Source organism: Lucilia sericata, unplaced genomic scaffold (genome assembly GCF_015586225.1).
Source record: "Lucilia sericata isolate MDLA Ls3-8-SP2 unplaced genomic scaffold, ASM1558622v1 Contig001802F_arrow, whole genome shotgun sequence".
Classification (NCBI taxonomy): domain Eukaryota; kingdom Metazoa; phylum Arthropoda; class Insecta; order Diptera; family Calliphoridae; genus Lucilia; species Lucilia sericata.
Genome location: NW_023995701.1, coordinates 4,292 through 26,303, shown reverse-complemented (window position 1 = coordinate 26,303; position 22,012 = coordinate 4,292). Strand labels below are relative to the sequence as shown.

Below are 22,012 nucleotides of genomic sequence, written 5' to 3'. Positions count from 1 at the left end.
ACTGAACTAGAACTGAACTAGAACTGAACTAGAACTAACTAGAACTGAAACTAGAACTGAACTAGAACTGAACTAGAACTGAACTAGAACTGAAATAGAACTGAACTAGAACTGAACTAGAACTGAACTAGAACTGAACTAGAACTGAACTAGAACTGAACTAGAACTGAACTAGAACTGAAACTAGAACTGAACTAGAACGATAGAACTGAACTAGAACTGAACAGAACTGAACTAGAACTAGAACTAGAACTGAACTAGAACTGAACTAGAACTGACTAGAACTGAACTAGAACTGAACTAGAACTGAACTAGAACTGAAACTAGAACTGAACATAGAACTGAACTAGAACTGAACTAGAACTGAACTAGAACTGAACTAGAACTGAACTAGAACTGAACTAGAACTGAACTAGAACTGAACTAGAACTGAACTAGAACTGAACTAGATGAAACTAGAACTGAACTAGGAACTGAACTAGAAGACTGAGACTGAACTAGAACTGAACTAGAACTGAACTAGGAACTGAACTAGAACTTGAACGTAGAACTGAACTAGAACTGAACTAGAACTGAACTAGAACTGAACTAGAACTGAACTAGAACTGAACTAGAACTGAACTAGAACTGAACTAGAACTGAACTAGAACTGAACTAGAACTGAACTAGAACTGAACTAGAACTGAACTAGAACTGAACTAGAACTGAACTAGAACTGAACTAGAACTGAACTAGAACTGAACTAGAACTGAACTAGAACTGAACTAGAACTGAACTAGAACTGAACTAGAACTGAACTAGAACTGAACTAGAACTGAACTAGAACTGAACTAGAACTGAACTAGAACTGAACTAGAACTGAACTAGAACTGAACTAGAACTGAACTAGAACTGAGCTAGAGCGAAATTAGAACTGAGCTAGAACTAGAATTGAAGATTCACATTGCCCCTGAATGATTTTAAATAAATATAGCATTTTTGTACATTGAAAACAGTGTAATAATAGTATTTAGTTTAAAAAGAGGAAGAACCACATGAAATACAACTGCAATGAAAAAAAAAATGAAAAATTGAAAGTAAAAGAGTTTTACTAGAACAAAATATTAGACAAAGTACATGAGCCGCATACTGTGTGTATGTGTCAGTGTGAATGCAACAAATACATAGAATATTTGTGTGTGTATGATTGTGTAATCTTTAATGTTACAAGTTAGACAACATTATAGCACTTAAGGGGCTTTTAAAAGTATATGTATTTGTACTCGCATACTACTACTGTGTTTAAATGTTTTCGCACTTACAGCTAAATATGTACATACATATATATTAGGGTGATCGATTATTCGACATTTTCCAAAAACCGGTTTTCGAATAGTTCGAATAGTTGACATTTAAAAAAAACCGGTTGATATTTTTCAAATTCAGAAAAAACCGGTTAACCGGTTTTTCATTATAAATAAAAAACATATTTTAATTTGAAAAACTTAATGTTTATGTTTAAATTTGATTAATAAAACATGGCCCGAAATGATTTTTAACAGTTTAAAAGAGTATAACTTTAGATCTAGTCGTCTGATTTACATTATTTCATTAATATAAAAAAATTAGGAAAAAAGTGGGACACTTCTGTTAAACATAAGGTACTATGTAATCCTAGCTTATTTTAAAAGCCCTGTTTAGGAAATTTGCGTAGGCATTCCAACACTTCCATAAAATTTCAGCCGTAAATTAATTATTGTAATTGGAATATAATCTTAAGATTGATAAAAATTTTATCAAATAGTTATCAATTTTACAAATAAATTTTTTTTAATTAATTAGGAAAATCAAAAAAGTTTAACCAAAGGAGCTTTAGAAAAATATACGCTAGCTCCTCGACTCGAATATTTTTAAAATTTAGGCGGGCTGTATTATTATTTACTTAAAAATTTCATTTAAATAATCTTTGAATACAAAGCAAATAAAAGTATTCGAAACCGGTTTTTAAAAAGTGAAAAAACCGGGTTATTCGATATTCGAAAAATCAACATTAAGAAAAAAACGACACTGGTAAAGCACAAAAAACCGGTTTTAAAACCGGTTGAAAAATCGAGTCGATCACCCTAATATATATACACACAAATTGTATTTCAATATTGTAGGAAATGTACATATATATGTATGTATGTAAGTGTATGTTAAAACAGGCTAGGAATGCCAATGAAATTGGTTTGATGAAGGATTTTTTACTTTTAACAAACTATTTTTAAATTAAAAGAAAAAAACTACATTCGTATATTGTTGTAATCATGTTTGTAAACTACATGTATTAGTATGTTTCAATACATTTTAAAGTTATTGCAAAAAAGCATTTTAGATTTTGTTTTTCTTTTCTCTATTCAAAAGTTAATCAATATTATGTGGCGTATACTTTATAAAAATAACAATCTCTTTTAAACATATTGCGTATACGCGTAGTGGTGTTAAATAGGACAAGAGTTTTCAATTAAAGAAAATAATATGATGATCTTTAAGCTTTAAAAATTAAAGAACAAAATTTTTGAATTTATTCTAAATAAAACAAATATTTTGTCGAAAATTTTGTATAAAGAAAGAATTGTTTCAATATTTTTTTATAGAGAAATTTTTGGAATTCTTCTCTAAAAGAAGTGATTTTAAAATTTCGCTAAAAAACTAAATTTTTATAATTTCTCTATAAAAGCCAACACTTCAAAAATTGTCAATAATAAGAGTACTTTATGAGAATTTTTGAAAATTCTCTATTAAGAAAAATTTTCGAAATTTTTCTATATAGGAATAATTTATTGTAAATACTAATTGAAAAAGGAGAATTTATTAAAAAATTTCAAAACGACAGACAGAACAAACTAGTTTTTTTTCTAAACATTTTCTATAAATGTAGAATTTATTAAAACATTTAAAAATGTAGTCACTATACTTTATGGGACTACAACAATTGAATAGCAACTCATACAATTACACAAAACAACAACATAATATTTTACCACAAAAACAACATCAAAACAATTAAAAAATTTTTATTTTATATTTAACAAAAAATTTACTATAGTATATTATTTATTCCTTTTTTTTTTGTTTGATTATGTTTTGACCAACTTTATTGTACATATATCTCTAGATAACGTATATGTGTGTTATGTATCTACACACATATGTATGTGCATGTAATTCATATGAATGTATGTGAGCGTGTTTATCTGTCTCACCATGTTTAACTTTTAAAAAATAAAAAAAAAAAAAACATTTAAGTGGCCATTGGATGCTGTTGTGTACAATATTAAAAAAATACAATAAAACATGTAAAATACTTGTGGTTTTTACAACTTTTTTTTCATTATTGCCTTTTTAATTTTAGAGTGTTTTCTCTGTACATATATGTGTTCAACTACATACATTCATTAAATATTTTGTGATATGTTAAGAATTACACACAAATATTTTTGAAAACACTATTAAAAAAAAAAATAAATTATTTAAAACATACAAATATAATAATAATCATAATAACAAGCAGCAGCAACAATTTGTTAACAACATATGCTTTAACACTTTTCTGTAGCCAGATACTTTGTTACTTTTAACTCGTCTGCAAAACACAGCTACAACTACAAATGTACATTCACACTTAAATTTACACTCATATAAAAAGTTTCAGTACAAATATAAATTTTATTTTTTAATTATTCGTATAAAACTGTTTAAATAAATTAAACCAATACAAAATTTGCATAAATTTATTAGATGTACATAGTACGTTTGGCAAAAATATATTTTTCAATAATTTTCTATATTATCTCGGATAATACATATATTTACGATGAATTTGCAATATCCTTCTAATTGACTTTTGCCACAATAGGATCCAATTGCAGAAGAGTAATAGTTAAAAGGATAAAGTGTTCTGAATCAAAATGGATATAGTTGTTCCGAAATAGCCTCGCCAGTTGTTCACTTAACGACTAAGACTCTAAACTTTGTCCATTTTTATTCGATTCACTTGAAGTTACTACAAAGAACCACACTTGACTTTTTTTTTGTAGACAAAAACAAAATTTTATATTTTCATAATTTAATTGTTTCTTTCTCGTTTGTAATGAAGTACTTGAGTTTTGTAATTTTTGTTTAAAGTGTATGGTTCTTTTATTTTAAATATTTTTTTAATTATTTTGAGAATTACTAATATACATACATTTTCATATTCATTTAAATCGTTAGTATGTGCTTTAAATATTGTTTAAAAACAACTTGTTTTATTAACAAAATGTAAAGAAAATAAGAGAAAATATTTGAAAAGCATTTAAAATGAATAATGTTTGCATGGTAGAGCACTTGAAGTTTGTAATATTTATATAAATTAATTATTGTATAACAAATATTTGCAATTAGAAAATAATTATGAATATATTTTATTAAAAATTGAATTGGAAGACAAAGATAGATAGATAAATAGATAGATAGATAATTAGATAGATAGATAGATAGATAAATAGATAGATAGATAGATAGATAGATAGATAGATAGATAGATATATAGATAGATAGATAGATAGATAGATAGATAGATAGATAGATAGATAGATAGATAGATAGATAGATAGATAGATAGATAGATAGATAGATAGATAGATAGATAGATATATAGATAGATAGATAGATAGATAGATAGATAGATAGATAGATAGATAGATAGATAGATAGATAGATAGATAGATAGATAGATAGATAGATAGATAGATAGATAGATAGATAGATAGATAGATAGATAGATAGATAGATAGATAGATAGATAGATAGATAGATAGATAGATAGATAGATAGATAGATAGATAGATAGATAAATAGATATGTAGATATGTAGATATGTAGATATGTAGATATGTAGATAGATAGATAGATAGATAGATAGATAGATAGATAGATAGATAGATAGATAGATAGATAGATAGATAGATAGATAGATAGATAGATAGATAGATAGATAGATAGATAGATATATAGGTAGGCAGATAGTTCGGTAGAAACGACGAGGAGAAATATACATCAGAGAAACTCTTACATCATTAAATGGGAGTGCAGAAGTCAAAACACTAAAGGAAGAGGTTGTCATAGAATGCATAGATTTGGATGACATTACATCAAAAGAGGAGATTTGTGCCGAACCCTAATCTAACAGCACTTGATGAGTATGCTCGAAAAGCTCTAGAAATTAGAAAGATAAAAATTGAATGTGTCGACATAAAGAAACAAAATCGGTAATTAAATGCTTCAAATACCTGAATGTGGCCACATTTCGAGGTTCGGCAAATCGAAATGTGACAGATCTAAGCATTGCCGAAAGTGTGTGAAGCTATTGAAGAGGGAATGAAGCAGTTGCACCAAGGCATCGCAAGAGCTAAACTCCGTGGAATCTATATATACAGTTGTTATGCACCGCCAAGTATGATGTTACAAAACTTCGAAACTTATAGACAACCTAGTGAGAGATGTACGCGTTCACCAACGATCAGCGGCGATTTTAACGCTTGGGCTACAGACTGGGGAAGTCAGAAAAGCAACGAAAGGGGAAGACTTCTTCTAGACTCTTTTTCCCTATTTGACCTAGTACTTTATTACGCACATAAATAATTTCCTCAAAACTTAATAGTATTTCTAAATTCTAACTTCTATTAATAAATACAAAACCTATTACAAAAATTGAAATTTCATTTAACAATTTTACAACTAATTTATTTTTTGTTTTTTATTCTTCTCCTCTTTTCTTTTATAGCCTCAAAAAACTTCATGAAATTCAACTTATTATTTCACCATCAAATGTCTTCTATCACAGCAATTTGGAACGCAATCTTGTCTCTGATTCAGTAATTGGTACTCAATATTTTGCAGCAAATCAATTTGATTTGAATTTCATTTGGCAACAAATGGAAAATTCATCATCGCCCTCGTCCTCTTCGCAAAACTCGTCCATTGATGAAAGCGATTCATTGTCATTGGCTGGTGGTGGCGGTGAGGAAAGTTCAACATCAAAAACTTCAACGGCAACGAAACATTTGTGTGGCGTTGCTGCAAATACAGCGTATAGAAATTATCAATATTTTACAAAACAATCTGGTGTCGATTATAAAAGTAGTTCACAACTAATATTTGATGTTCTTATGCAAATGATTGAGGTAAGTTTTTATTTTCCACTTTATTTAGTTGGTTGTAGTTTTCTCATTTGGCGCTTAAATGATGGAAATATAAATTGCGCTTAAAAATTTATATATGGTTAGTTAAACTTAAAGTTTAGAGCAATAATCCATAATGAAGTATTATTTAGTAAATCAGCAGTGTTGCTGAAACTGTTAAAGAAGTGGTAAGGTAAAACTTTAACTTTATTTCCAAATGTAATGTAATTTTAAGATTTCTTCGGTTATCGCCTAAAGGTTTTATTGAAACATTTTTAAATTATCTAAGATTTTAGTTTTAGCAATTTTATTTCAACTCATTTTTAAAATAAGTTACGGTATCACTGCGTTTGCTTAAGCTTTTTGTTTTTTTTATTGTTACTAAATATCAGAAGGGGAATACCCGTTAGTGGTGGAGTACTATGAATAGCATAAAATAAAAGTAGCAACATGAGAAATTACAGCAATATTTGCAAAAAATAAAAGAGAGAAAAAAACTAAGAAATTCTTTTTAAACGTACGTGCTGCGTACGTAAATGTAAAATATGTATGAACTCGTACAGTGGATAAATACTTTAAAACGGATGCACATTTTGCACATGAATGTTATATGCAAATTTAGCACATTTCACTACTACGATTTTTTCCCTATTTGCTACTTGTTCACAAAGACTGTGCTGAGCGGGTTGTGTACAAACGTGGTGTTAATTGAACAAAATTTATTTATTTTTAAACTACTTTATATGACATAGTCTAGTCTTTGGTCTAGTCTATAGTCTAGTCTTTGGTCTAGTCTTTGGTCTAGTCTATAGTCTAGTCTATAGTCTAGTCTATAGTCTAGTCTATAGTCTAGTCTATAGTCTAGTCTAGTCTAGTAGTCTAGTCTAGTCTATAGTCTAGTCTATAGTCTAGTCTATAGTCTAGTCTATAGTCTAGTCTATAGTCTAGTCTATAGTCTAGTCTATAGTCTAGTCTATAGTCTAGTCTATAGTCTAGTCTATAGTGTAGTCTATAGTCTAGTCTATAGTCTAGTCTATAGTCTAGTCTATAGTCTAGTCTAGTCTATAGTCTAGTCTATAGTCTAGTCTAGTCTATAGTCTAGTCTATAGTCTAGTCTATAGTCTAGTCTAGTCTATAGTCTAGTCTATAGTCTAGTCTATAGTCTAGTCTATAGTCTAGTCTATAGTCTAGTCTATAGTCTAGTCTATAGTCTAGTCTATAGTCTAGTCTATAGTCTAGTCTATAGTCTAGTCTATATAGTCTATAGTCTAGTCTATAGTCTAGTCTATAGTCTAGTCTATAGTCTAGTCTATAGTCTAGTCTATAGTCTAGTCTATAGTCTAGTCTATAGTCTAGTCTATAGTCTAGTCTATAGTCTAGTCTATAGTCTAGTCTATAGTCTAGTCTATAGTCTAGTCTATAGTCTAGTCTATAGTCTAGTCTATAGTCTAGTCTATAGTCTAGTCTATAGTCTAGTCTATAGTCTAGTCTATAGTCTAGTCTATAGTCTAGTCTATAGTCTAGTCTATAGTCTATAGTATAGTCTAGTCTATAGTCTAGTCTATAGTCTAGTCTAGTCTATAGTCTAGTCTAGTCTAGTCTAGTCTAGTCTAGTCTAGTCTAGTCTAGTCTATAGTCTAGTCTAGTCTATAATCTAGTCTATAGTCTAGTCTATAGTCTAGTCTATAGTCTAGTCTATAGTCTAGTCTATAGTCTAGTCTATAGTCTAGTCTATACTCTAGTCTATAGTCTAGTCTATAGTCTAGTCTATAGTCTAGTCTATAGTCTAGTCTATAGTCTAGTCTATACTCTAGTCTATAGTCTAGTCTATAGTCTAGTCTATAGTCTAGTCTATACTCTAGTCTATACTCTAGTCTATACTCTAGTCTATAGTCTAGTCTATAGTCTAGTCTATAGTCTAGTCTATAGTCTAGTCTATAGTCTAGTCTATACTCTAGTCTATACTCTAGTCTATAGTCTAGTCTATAGTCTAGTCTATAGTCTAGTCTATAGTCTAGTCTATAGTCTAGTCTATAGTCTAGTCTATAGTCTAGTCTATAGTCTAGTCTATAGTCTAGTCTATAGTCTAGTCTATAGTCTAGTCTATAGTCTAGTCTATAGTCTAGTCTATAGTCTAGTCTATAGTCTAGTCTATAGTCTAGTATATAGTCTAGTCTATAGTCTAGTCTATAGTCAAGTCTATAGTCTAGTCTATAGTCTAGTCTATAGTCTAGTCTATAGTCTAGTCTATAGTCTAGTCTATAGTCTAGTCTATAGTCTAGTCTATAGTCTAGTCTATAGTCTTGTCTATAGTCTAGTCTATAGTCTAGTCTATAGTCTAGTCTATAGTCTAGTCTATAGTCTAGTCTATAATCTAGTCTATAGTCTAGTCTATAGTCTAGTCTATAGTCTAGTCTATAGTCTAGTCTATAGTCTAGTCTATAGTCTAGTCTATAGTCTAGTCTATAGTCTAGTCTATAGTCTAGTCTATAGTCTAGTCTATAGTCTAGTCTATAGTCTAGTCTATAGTCTAGTCTATAGTCTAGTCTATAGTCTAGTCTATAGTCTAGTCTATAGTCTAGTCTATAGTCTAGTCTATAGTCTAGTCTATAGTCTAGTCTATAGTCTATTCTATAGTCTAGTCTATAGTCTAGTCTATAGTCTAGTCTATAGTCTAGTCTATAGTCTAGTCTATAGTCTAGTCTATAGTCTAGTCTATAGTCTAGTCTATAGTCTAGTCTATAGTCTAGTCTTAGTCTATAGTCTAGTCTATAGTCTAGTCTATAGTCTAGTCTATAGTCTAGTCTATAGTCTAGTCTATAGTCTAGTCTATAGTCTAGTCTATAGTCTAGTCTATAGTCTAGTCTATAGTCTAGTCTATAGTCTAGTCTATAGTCTAGTCTATAGTCTAGTCTATAGTCTAGTCTATAGTCTAGTCTATAGTCTAGTCTATAGTCTAGTCTATAGTCTAGTCTATAGTCAAGTCTATAGTCTAGTCTATAGTCTAGTCTATAGTCTAGTCCATAGTCTAGTCTATAGTCTAATCCATAGTCTAGTCTATAGTCTAGTCTAGTATAGTCTATAGTCTATAGTCTAGTCTATAGTCTAGTCTATAGTCTAGTCTAGTCTAGTCTATAGTCTAGTCTATAGTCTAGTCTATAGTCTAGTCTAGTCTATAGTCTAGTCTATAGTCTAGTCTATAGTCTAGTCTATAGTCTAGTCTATAGTCTAGTCTATAGTCTAGTCTATAGTCTAGTCTATAGTCTAGTCTATAGTCTAGTCTATAGTCTAGTCTATAGTCTAGTCTATAGTATAGTCTATAGTCTAGTCTATAGTCTAGTCTAGTCTATAGTCTAGTCTAGTCTATAGTCTAGTCTTTAGTCTAGTCTAGTCTATAGTCTAGTCTAGTCTAGTCTAGTCTAGTCTAGTCTAGTCTAGTCTAGTCTATAGTCTATCTATCTATAATCTAGTCTATAGTCTAGTCTATAGTCTAGTCTATAGTCTAGTCTATAGTCTAGTCTATAGTCTAGTCTATAGTCTAGTCTATAGTCTAGTCTATAGTCTAGTCTATAGTCTAGTCTATAGTCTAGTCTATAGTCTAGTCTATAGTCTAGTCTATAGTCTAGTCTATAGTCTAGTCTATAGTCTAGTCTATAGTCTAGTCTATAGTCTAGTCTATAGTCTAGTCTATAGTCTAGTCTATAGTCTAGTCTATAGTCTAGTCTATAGTCTAGTCTATAGTCTAGTCTATAGTCTAGTCTATAGTCTAGTCTATAGTCTAGTCTATAGTCTAGTCTATAGTCTAGTCTATAGTCTAGTCTATAGTCTAGTCTATAGTCTAGTCTATAGTCTAGTCTATAGTCTAGTCTATAGTCTAGTCTATAGTCTAGTCTATACTCTAGTCTATACTCTAGTCTATAGTCTAGTCTATAGTCTAGTCTATAGTCTAGTCTATAGTCTAGTCTATAGTCTAGTCTATAGTCTAGTCTATAGTCTAGTCTATAGTCTAGTCTATAGTCTAGTCTATAGTCTAGTCTATAGTCTAATCTATAGTCTAGTCTATAGTCTAGTCTATAGTCTAGTCTATAGTCTAGTCTATAGTCTAGTCTATAGTCTAGTCTATAGTCTAGTCTATAGTCTAGTCTATAGTCTAGTCTATAGTCTAGTCTATAGTCTAGTCTATAGTCTAGTCTATAGTCTAGTCTATAGTCAAGTCTATAGTCTAGTCTATAGTCTAGTCTATAGTCTAGTCTATAGTCTAGTCTATAGTCTTGTCTATAGTCTAGTCTATAGTCTTGTCTATAGTCTAGTCTATAGTCTAGTCTATAGTCTAGTCTATAGTCTAGTCTATAGTCTAGTCTATAATCTAGTCTATAGTCTAGTCTATAGTCTAGTCTATAGTCTAGTCTATAGTCTAGTCTAGTCTATAGTCTAGTCTATAGTCTAGTCTATAGTCTAGTCTATAGTCTAGTCTATAGTCTAGTCTATAGTCTAGTCTATAGTCTAGTCTATAGTCTAGTCTATAGTCTAGTCTAGAAGTCTAGTCTATAGTCTAGTCTATAGTCTAGTCTATAGTCTAGTCTATAGTCTAGTCTATAGTCAGTCTATAGTCTAGTCTATAGTCTAGTCTATAGTCCTAGTCTATAGGTCTAGTCTATAGTCAGTCTAGAGTCTAGTCTATAGTCCTAGTCTATAGTCCTAGTCTATAGTCTAGTCTATGTCTAGTCTATAGTCTAGTCTATAGTCTAGTCTATAGTCTAGTCTATAGTCTAGTCTATAGTCTAGTCTATAGTCTAGTCCTATAGTCTAGTCTATAGTCTAGTCTATAGTCTAGTCTATGTCTAGTCTATAGTCTAGTCTATAGTCTAGTCTATAGTCTAGTCTATAGTCTAGTCTGTCTAGTCTAGTCTATAGTCTAGTCTAGTCTAGTCTAGTCTAGTCTAGTCTAGTCTAGTCTAGTCTAGTCTAGTCTAGTCTATAGTCTAGTCTAGTCTAGTCTAGTCGTCTAGTCTAGTCTAGTCTATAGTCTAGTCTAGTCTATAATCTAGTCTATAGTCTAGTCTAGTCTATAATCTAGTCTATAGTCTAGTCTATAGTCTAGTCTATAGTCTAGTCTATAGTCTAGTCTATAGTCTAGTCTATAGTCTAGTCTATAGTCTAGTCTATAGTCTAGTCTATAGTCTAGTCTATAGTCTAGTCTATAGTCTAGTCTATAGTCTAGTCTATAGTCTAGTCTATACTCTAGTCTATACTCTAGTCTATAGTCTAGTCTATAGTCTAGTCTATAGTCTAGTCTATACTCTAGTCTATACTCTAGTCTATAGTCTAGTCTATAGTCTAGTCTATAGTCTAGTCTATAGTCTAGTCTATAGTCTAGTCTATAGTCTAGTCTATAGTCTAGTCTATAGTCTAGTCTATAGTCTAGTCTATAGTCTAGTCTATAGTCTAGTCTATATCTAGTCTATAGTCTAGTCTATAGTCTAGTCGAAAGTCCTAGTCCTATAGTCGAGTCTTAGTCATAGTCTTAGAGTCTTCTATAGTCTAGTCTATAGTCTAGTACACTTAGTCCTAGTCTATAGCTAGTCTATAGTCTAGTCTATAGTCTAGGTCTAATAGTCTAGTCTATAGTCTAGTCTATAGTCTAGTCTATAGTCTAGTCTATAGGCTAAGTCTATAGTCTAGTCTATAGTCTAGTCCTATAGTCAAGTCTTATAGTCTAGTCTATAGCATAGTCTATAGTCTAGTCTATAGTCTAGGCTATAGTCTAGTCTATAGTCTTAGTCTATAGTCTAGTCTATAGGCTTGGTCTATAGTCTAGTCTATAGTCTTAGTCGATAGTCTATCCTATAGTCTAGTCCTATAGTCCTAGTCTATAAGTCTAGTCTATAGTCTAGTCTATAGTCTAGTCTATAGTCTAGTCTATAGTCTAGTCTATAGTCTAGTCTTAGTCTAGTCTATAGTCTAGTCTATAGTCTAGTCTATAGTCTAGTCTATAGTCTAGTCTATAGTCTAGTCTATGTCTATCTATAGTCTAGTCTAGTCTATAATCTAGTCTATAGTCTAGTCTATAGTCTAGTCTATAGTCTAGTCTATAGTCTAGTCTATAGTCTAGTCTATAGTCTAGTCTATAGTCTAGTCTATAGTCTAGTCTATAGTCTAGTCTATAGTCTAGTCTATAGTCTAGTCTATAGTCTAGTCTATAGTCTAGTCTATAGTCTAGTCTATACTCTAGTCTATACTCTAGTCTATAGTCTAGTCTATAGTCTAGTCTATAGTCTAGTCTATACTCTAGTCTATACTCTAGTCTATAGTCTAGTCTATAGTCTAGTCTATAGTCTAGTCTATAGTCTAGTCTATAGTCTAGTCTATAGTCTAGTCTATAGTCTAGTCTATAGTCTAGTCTATAGTCTAGTCTATAGTCTAGTCTATAGTCTAGTCTATAGTCTAGTCTATAGTCTAGTCTATAGTCTAGTCTATAGTCTAGTCTATAGTCTAGTCTATAGTCTAGTCTATAGTCTAGTCTATAGTCTAGTCTATAGTCTAGTCTATAGTCTAGTCTATAGTCTAGTCTATAGTCTAGTCTATAGTCAAGTCTATAGTCTAGTCTATAGTCTAGTCTATAGTCTAGTCTATAGTCTAGTCTATAGTCTAGTCTATAGTCTTGTCTATAGTCTAGTCTATAGTCTTGTCTATAGTCTAGTCTATAGTCTAGTCTATAGTCTAGTCTATAGTCTAGTCTATAGTCTAGTCTATAATCTAGTCTATAGTCTAGTCTATAGTCTAGTCTATAGTCTAGTCTATAGTCTAGTCTATAGTCTAGTCTATAGTCTAGTCTATAGTCTAGTCTATAGTCTAGTCTATAGTCTAGTCTATAGTCTAGTCTATAGTCTAGTCTATAGTCTAGTCTATAGTCTAGTCTATAGTCTAGTCTATAGTCTAGTCTATAGTCTAGTCTATAGTCTAGTCTATAGTCTAGTCTATAGTCTAGTCTACAGTCTAGTCTATAGTCTAGTCTATAGTCTAGTCTATAGTCTAGTCTATAGTCTATTCTATAGTCTAGTCTATAGTCTAGTCTATGGTCTAGTCTATAGTCTAGTCTATAGTCTAGTCTATAGTCTAGTCTATAGTCTAGTCTATAGTCTAGTCTATAGTCTAGTCCTATAGTCTAGTCTATAGTCTAGTCTATAGTCTAGTCTATAGTCTAGTCTATAGTCTAGTCTATAGTCTAGTCTATAGTCCTAGTCTATAGTCTAGTCTATAGTCTAGTCTATAGTCAAGTCTATAGTCTAGTCTATAGTCTAGTCTATAGTCTAGTCTTAGTCTAGTCTATAGACTAGTCCATAGTCTAGTCTATAGTCTAGTCTATAGTCTAGTCTATAGTCTAGTCTATAGTCTAGTCTATAGTCTAGTCTATAGTCTAGTCTATAGTCAAGTCTATAGTCTAGTATATAGTCTGTCTATAGTCTAGTCTATAGTCTAGTCTATAGTCTAGTCTATAGTCTAGTCTATAGTCTAGTCTATAGTCTAGTCTATAGTCTAGTTTATAGTCTAGTCTATAGTCTAGTCTATAGAATAGTTTGGTCTGAAGTCGGTACTATACTTTATTCTTTAGTTTACTCTATAGTGAATACCAGTCTATCGTAGCTTCTAGGACTGTAGTCTATATACGAACTCCCTTTTCCTACAAAAATCGTATGTTAACACAAGTGTATAAGTAGGTGTGAGTGTAAGAATATTTTCTATACATGGTTGAATATTATAAAAGACTTTACAAAAGAATAACAATTTTCTACTGTTATTTTTTTTCTCCCCATTATATTTTTTCTTATTTTTGAAAAATGCAAAAGTAAGAATATTTGTATGTGTGTCTGTGTCTGTTCTTCTTCCTTTTTGTTTTTATTTAATTCATTTTCTTTTTATTTCATCTTTTCGTTACGTTTCCTTTGTAGCAAAACCACATTTTAATACTACCAAATTTAGTGAAATTCACTGAAATTTGCGAAAATCGTGAACAGATTAAACAAATCTGGGAAAAGGCTGACTATTTAAAGTCTCACATACCGATGGACGATACGATCTCACATCAACATTTAATCTATTTGCTGTGCAAGACTAAAGGCATGTTAATACCCTCCCATTTGGAGATGTTAAATTTGGAAGCTTTAATTAAAAATTACTTAAAATCATCACATCTTTTTATAAGATGTGCTGCCCTCAATGGGCTGTTAAGTCTATTGGAAAGTTATGCAAAGACCAGTACAACAATTGGCAAATTAAGTGATGAGTTGGTGAGATTGAAGGATATTGTTTTGGCATACATCGATAAACATGGTTTAATTGAAGAAAGGTAAGAGAGAAAATGTTGAGAGTTTTTTTTTTTTTTTTTATTTTAAGGGATATTTCTTTGTTATTAGTTTAAGGATAAAAGAGAAAATAATTGTGCTTACATGCATATGTAGGTGTAAACATGTTTAAAACAATAACGTTTTTTTATCTTACTGGAGAATTAATTGAAGAAAATGTTTTTGCATTTCTTATTTTCTTTTCAGCCCCTTAATATGTAGTGATGTACATACAAAATTAATATGGACTTTAAACTATTGTTTAATGGAATGGACTTCAAAACTAGATCCTCAATGCAATTTAGCTTATCATACTAAATTGAGTGTAATGAAATTATTGAAAAATTCCAGCAATGAACAAGTCTACCTCTGTTGTTTGCATGTAAGTTTTAACCAGACCAACAAGTCCTTAATTTAAAATTCATTTTATATTATTGCTAGAAAAATCTACAAAGGGAAAAGAATATAAAAAAAACTGAATCTTTTATTAGTTTGTTAATCAAATTTCAAATGAGTGTTACAAACTGTATTATAAAACAACCCTAACAATTTTTGATTTGGTTTGTTTTTTTAAAAAAGTAAATGAAAATACAAATCCTAGCTGCTGGATTTGTATTTTCAGATAAAGGAGATGCCAATAAGTTAGTTTAAAAGGAGGATGTTTATAACATCTCATCCCAAGAAATACTTCTAGGCCAATGTACGGTCTTTAGTGAGCTTCTTTACCAGTCTCTGGTGAGAGTCAAACCCACGATCTCTAGACAGACAGACTAGAACTCAATCAACTTATTAGAGGTTTTATAACCTACAGTTTAGCTTAATTTCGGTATCCAACGTTGATGCAATTCGATTTTTATTTGTATGTACTACTTATGACTTTGTACTGTTTATATTGAAGCAGCTACTAAAATGTTTGACTAAAAAAACCCACACAATAACTTTGACCTCCCAGCAGATTACAATCAAATCGTTTAGTTGTTATTTTACTTTTATTTCAATTGAAAACTCAAGAAAAAAAACCTATAAAAATGTCTAGTTATTATTTGATTTTCAAAATCTGTATATTGTTTTCAATATACACTTACAATATCCATAATCCCCATTGTTCTATAACAGTTTGTTATGGCAACTCTTAGCTTTTCGATTGTTGTACATACTAGTACATATATGTATGTATATAGTTATTGTTTTTGGTATTATACTGACTGGTTTTACACTTACGAATGTACTTTCAATTGCAATTGGAATTGTTATTTTTATTTTTATTGTTATTATCTTAATTTGTTTTATTTTCATTTTCAAACAAACATATACTCAATCGTATTTGTAGGTTTCCTGTAGTTCGGAGGGGAGGTTTCAAACTTATGATTTTTGTCTATTAAGTGTCTAGTGATTTCAATATATACTTGTCCTAAAAGGAATTCGATTTACAGCTACAATGGCTTCAGGATTACTTCTAGTTTTAACTTTCTTAGAGGAAATCTTAGGGAGCCTATAGCAGGTTAGTGTTCTAGTCTTTCACTCTGGAGATTGAAGGTTCGATCTCCAAATGATATTGTTGATCTCCAATGAACGCACAACAGGCCCAACAGTGGTTTAATGATGTCATCTACAAACTCCTTTCAAACTTCTTCTTAGATTACTTGAGAACACTAAAGTGACAAATTAATCATAATAATCATTCTCTTACAAAGTCGTTAGACAATTAGGAAAAATTTCTATATAAAAGCGATACATTAACTCCTTGCAACATTACGGGATAGATTCAGCTGTTTGTTTGCATGTGGTTTTGGTTATTTTTTGGTACTGACTAAAAAGTACCCTCCAACCAAAAAGCAATGCAAACAGTAGAAAAAGGCAACAACAAATATATAGTTAAAACCCAAAAAATACATTACATACTTACAAATATTTTTGTATAATTTTTTTATTTGCACTCCATACATATACCCAATATATAAATAAATAAATGTTTGTTTCTCCATAGGGTTTGGAACGTATGATTGTCCTTGATAATAAAGTTAGCAGCAATAGTAGCACCGGTAGTAGTGGTGTCGCCACCATCAGCCATGGTGCAGACAATCAAAACCAAATGTTGCGGCCCTGCATCGAAAAACTTGCTCTTGAATTGGCTAAATTGGAAAACGAAAAGTTTTCAATTCCCGCTTTGAAATTACTATTGTCCTGCATTTATGTGGGTAAGTATTACAAATATTTTCTCTATACAAACATACATATGTATGTAATTTTTTTTTAGCATTTTTATCTGTTACAGATGTATGTTGAAATGAAAGGATGTGTGTATTTTTGTTTGTTTTGTGTGTCTAAATGTTAAAAAAAGGATTTCATATAATGGCTCTGTATTTCCATTTTGTTTTTTTTCTTTTTTTTTTATTAAAAATCTATTGATTTGAGGATTGTGTGTTGATTTTTCTATGTTTATTCATTACATTTTATTATTATTTTTTGGAGTTTATATATATATTTTTTGTTGTTTTTGCTAAGAAAATCGGCAAATTTGTTTAGTGTTTTTGTTTTTTCTCTTTTGGATAATTGGAATTAATATTTTTTGTTTTGCATGTTATTCAATTTAAATTTTTGTTAAAAAAATATAAAGGGATTTTAAAGTCAAAACGAAGAGATAACTTAAGAAGTTTTGTTTATATATTTTTCGGGGAATTAAACTAAATTACTATTCCATAACTCTAATAGTGCTTGTTGATAGATTTATTAAGTCTTAAAGGAATATTGATCTTCTGAGACTATTCGTATAAGTTATGATTAATTTATATACCACCAACTACTAAAGTCCAAATATATGTAGGGGTAAAATCTTGAGATAGATAGATAGATAGATAGATAGATAGATAGATAGATAGATAGATGATAGATAGATAGATAGATAGATAGATAGATGATAGATATATAGGTAGATAGATAGATCGATCTATATCGCTCGCTCGCTCGCTCGCTCGCTCGCTCAGCTCGCTCGCTCGCTCGCTCGCTCGCTCGCTCGCTCGCTCGCTCTAGCTCGCTCGCTCGCTCTCTCCTCGCTCGCTCGCTCTCTCGCTCGCTCAGCTCGCTCGCTCGCTCGCTCGCTCGCTCGCTCCTCGCTCGCTCGCTCGCTCGCCTCGCTCGCTCGCTCGCTCGCTCCTCGCTCGCTCGCTCTCGCTCGCTCGCTCTCTCTCGCTCGCTCGCTCGCTCGCTCCTCGCTCGCTCGCTCGCTCGCTCGCTCGCTCGCTCGCTCGCTCTCGCTCGCTCGCTCGCTCGCTCGCTCGTCGTTCGTTTCGTTCGTTCGTTCGTTTTCGTTCGTTCGTTCGTTCGTTCGTTCGTTCGTTCGTCTCGTTCGTTCGTTCGTTCGTTCGTTCGTTCGTTCGTTCGTTCTTTCGTTCGTTCGTCCGTTCGTCCGTTCCTTCGTTCGTTCGTTCGTTCGTTCGTTCGTTCTTCGTTCGTTCGTTCGTTCGTTCGTCCGTTCGTCCTTCCTTCTTCGTTGTTCGTTTGTTCGTTCGTTCGTTCCCTCGTTCGTTCGTTTCGTTCGTTTCGTTCTTTCGTTCGTGTTCGTTCGTTCGTTCGTTTCGTTCGTTCTTCGTTCGTTTTTCGTTTCGTTCGTTCGTTCGTTCGTTTTTTCGTTCGTTCTTCGTTCTTTCGTTTCGTCTTGTTCGTTCTTCGTTCGTTGTTCGTTCGTTCTTTCGTTCGTTCTTCGTTCGTTCGTTCGTTCGTTTCTTTCGTTCGTTCGTTCGTTCGTTTCGTTCTTTCTTCGTTCTTCGTTCGTTCGTTTCGTTCGTTCGTTGTTCTTTAGGTTTTTCCCGGTGTAGGATGCCTGAAAGAAGAAGTTAGGGAATCGTACCCACGACCTTCGGTTCAACAGAGTAAGTAGAACACTTTCCAATATGATGAGCCACCAAACAACACTTCCATACCTGTGGAATGGAAATCCGGTGGTTACTTGTTACTAAAAGTCAATCCCCTGTATTACAAATGTAAGTTTAAGAACATCTTAAAACATTTTTAAATTTTCAAATTAAATTTGAACTGAGTTTTCTTTAAATGATTTTCCTGTTTCTGTTAAATATACACACACATACATCTTTAGCATTTAATAAATTAATTAGGTTTTCCATTTTCTACACGCTTACAGTCCTTAAATACTCTGCTGCTAAGTACAAAGTAAACAATTGTTTGTTTGATTGGTTTTTGTTTATAATTGTTGTGCCACGATTTACCGCCACAAATTTAACAATAAGTTTATAATGCGATTATATTTATTGTTATGTGGTAGTGTAAATGTGTGGGAGTGATTTGTGTGTATTTGTATAAATAGATGTATTTAACTACATGTACATACAATAATTTAACTTTATTATAACAATTACTATTTACTAGGATATTTGAAAATACAAATTACCTTTATTTCGAATCAAACTCTATATAGAAAATATATAATATATAAAATACATACATTTACATACAAATATATATTTTCTATTTATGTATATATTTATGCGTGTGTATGTATAGGTTCGGCAAAACAATTGGAAAATACAGAATTAAGTAATGGCATTGTACAAGACGACCCGGAGATAATCGCCCAACAAACTGATAAAGTTGATATTTTGCTGCAATGCATTAAAACCGCAACTGAAGAAGCGGCTTGGATTTATGGGCAAGTATTGTGCCAAATGATACGTGATTTAGTGCCACCTAAAGAAATATTGACGAAGGTCATAAAGGAGTTCTTAGCAATAAATCAACCACACAGCGATGTTATTGCCATGATTGTATTTCAGGTATGTCTGCCATAATCATAGTTATTTAGTTTTATTTATAAAGATAATTTTATACGTATTAAACGAAACGACGTCATATTTATTAAAGAAAAATATTGCTGTAAAATTTTAAGAGTATTATGGTAATATTACAAAAAAGCAGATGATCACTAACTGTTATAGAGTTTAAAATGTTTATAAATTTAAGTTAAAAAAATAGTTTACATAAAATCTTGGCTCAAGTTTGTAAGTAGCAAAATTAAAAAAATTTAAATTTAACGTATTTTTAAGACTCTCTGCTTTATAGTAATTAAAAATAACTTGTAATTATGTACATTTTACTCTTATTATACTGCGTGTTACGTACGTACATGTTCTTGCTTTAATCTTCATTTTTTGTTTTTTTTCTTTTGAAATACTTTTCTCCAACAGGTTTTCCGCTCGGCCATTGATTCTTCATTTTTACAACAATTACAAGATTGGCTCACCTGCTCATTGCCCACGTTTTTAGCGTTGCCCGAACAGAAAGCAGTCTGGAGTCTGAGTGTTGTATTTCTTTCGGCTTCTATAAATCTTCATTTAATGAAACTATTTCCGTTGCTGTTGAGTGGCATACCAACACCAACAACATCTGTAACAGTAACAACAACGACAGCAGCAGCAGCAACTAGTAAAACACCAACAACATCATCAGCAAATAATACAAGAATGAATTGTGAAAAATTGGGTCATCACGAAATTGCATTGTTCGTGACATCTGCTCAGGATTTCTATGCAAAATTGGGCAATGAACAAAAAGTACGTTTTCGCGATGCCTTCAAGGAATTTCATCATATTAAAGTCTACAACAAGATGTTACAAAGTCTATAACAACACTAACAACAGCTAAAAATTATCAACATCACCATCACCACCCAAAAGCAGAAAAAAAACTCAACATAATGAAAAATTATAATGTATGGGTATACTTACTTACGCGATATTTATGTAAATTGTGTGTGAGTGTTACTATGGTCCTGTGGAAAAAGAAAATGTTAATGTTTTTAACTTAAATTCTGTTCGAACATTTTTTAAAAAAACAGGAATTTTCTACAAAAATAAGAAATTTTTAAAAATTTAATATTAAAAGGAAATTTTTCGAATAAAATTTCTATAAAAAGAATGTTTTGAAGAAAAAAGACAATTATTTCGAAAAAATTTTCCACAAATAGAAAGAAAATTTAAAATTTTTGAAAAATGTTATCAAAACTTTTCTATAAAAATATACATTTTAAAAAAATTTTCTATAAAAGGGGAAATTTTTTGAAAATTTTTTATAAAAACTGAAATTTTTGAAAATTTTCTTTAAAAACTGAAATTTTTGAGAAATTTTCTATAAAAAGTTAAATATTTAAAAAATTTTCTATTAAAAGATACATTTTTAAAATTTTTTTATAAAAACTGAAACTTTTAAAAAATTTTCTCTAAAATAAAAAAAATTTTAAAATTTTCTGTAATAAGTAACATTTTTGATAAGTTTTCTATAAAAAGTGAAATTTTTTATAAATTTTCTATAAAAAGAGAAATTTTTGAAAAATTTTCTATAAAAAGTGAATCAAAAATATTTCTTTAAAAAGAGCAATTTTTAAAAAAATATTCTTTAAAAATATAAATTTTTTGCAAAATTGTCTATAAAATAAGAAAGTTTTTAAAAATTTTCTATAAAAAGAGATATTTTTGATAAATTTTCTTTAAAAGAGAGATTTTTGAAAAATTTGTTATAAAATTATAATTTTTCGAAAATAATTTCTATAAAAACAGAAATTTTGGAAAAAAATTATAAAAAGGAGATTTTTGAAAAATTTTCTATAAAAAGAGAAATTTTTGGAAAATTTTCTATAAAAAGAGAAATTTTTGGAAAATTTTCTATAAAAAGAGAAATTTTTGGAAACTTTTTTTAAAAAGAGAAATATTTTTAAAATTTTCTATTAAAAATATAAATTTTTGAAAAATTTTCTATAAAAAGAGAAATTTTTGAAAATTTTTCTATAAAAAGAGACATTTTTGGAAAAATATTCTTTAAAATGAAAAATTTTTGTTTAAATTTTCTTAATTTTTTCCTTTTTTAAGGGAAATACATATTTATAACAAATTTTTATATAGAAATTTTTTAAAATTTCAAATTTGAAAGACATCATGAACAATTTTTTTTGTGACCATCCTAATACTCAAAATAACAAATATGTCTCTGTATATAAAGTATGTAAGAGTTTACAAAAATATTACATATACATACATACAATGTCGAGCTCTACACAATGGTTTTGTTGCTATAATAGTTTTTCTTCTTCTCAGTTTTTGTAGTTGTAGGAAATGAAAGAAAAGTGCAGTGCATGTCTTTAAATTGTAGTCTTAAGGCTAAATTGAAATTTATATTAATTTCACTAGAATTTTATGTTTTATTTTATAATTTTTACTCATTTTGGCTGTAAAACACATTTCACTCTCCAACCAACCCAGCAAACCTTTAACATCATCTTCCCCACCAACTCTCTACCTAAAAAAAGAAAAACTAAAACAGAAAAAAACTTTTAAGAATTATTATATTTTTCGTTATACATATTAATCCCCTATTTAATTGCAAAATCTGAGAAAGCAGTTTTTAGTTTTTGTCTCCTCTCTGCTCTTTTTATTTGTTTTAGTATATATTTTGTTATTGTAAAAATGGTTTCAAGACCAA

The 22,012-nt window shown here is 30.5% G+C and overlaps 1 protein-coding gene across 1 annotated transcript in view; it reads left to right on the top strand.

The window, feature by feature from the left end:
• LOC119612689 overlaps positions 1-20,461 on the top strand; it is a 61,419-nt gene extending 40,958 nt beyond the window's left edge. The window contains 6 exon segments of the mRNA XM_037968537.1: positions 5,789-6,188; positions 14,135-14,532; positions 14,735-14,909; positions 16,515-16,725; positions 19,046-19,314; positions 19,726-20,461. Coding sequence (XP_037824465.1) covers positions 5,789-6,188; positions 14,135-14,532; positions 14,735-14,909; positions 16,515-16,725; positions 19,046-19,314; positions 19,726-20,163 — 1,891 coding nt within the window. The 3' untranslated portion in view covers positions 20,164-20,461.
• The last annotated feature ends 1,551 nt before the right edge of the window (positions 20,462-22,012 follow it).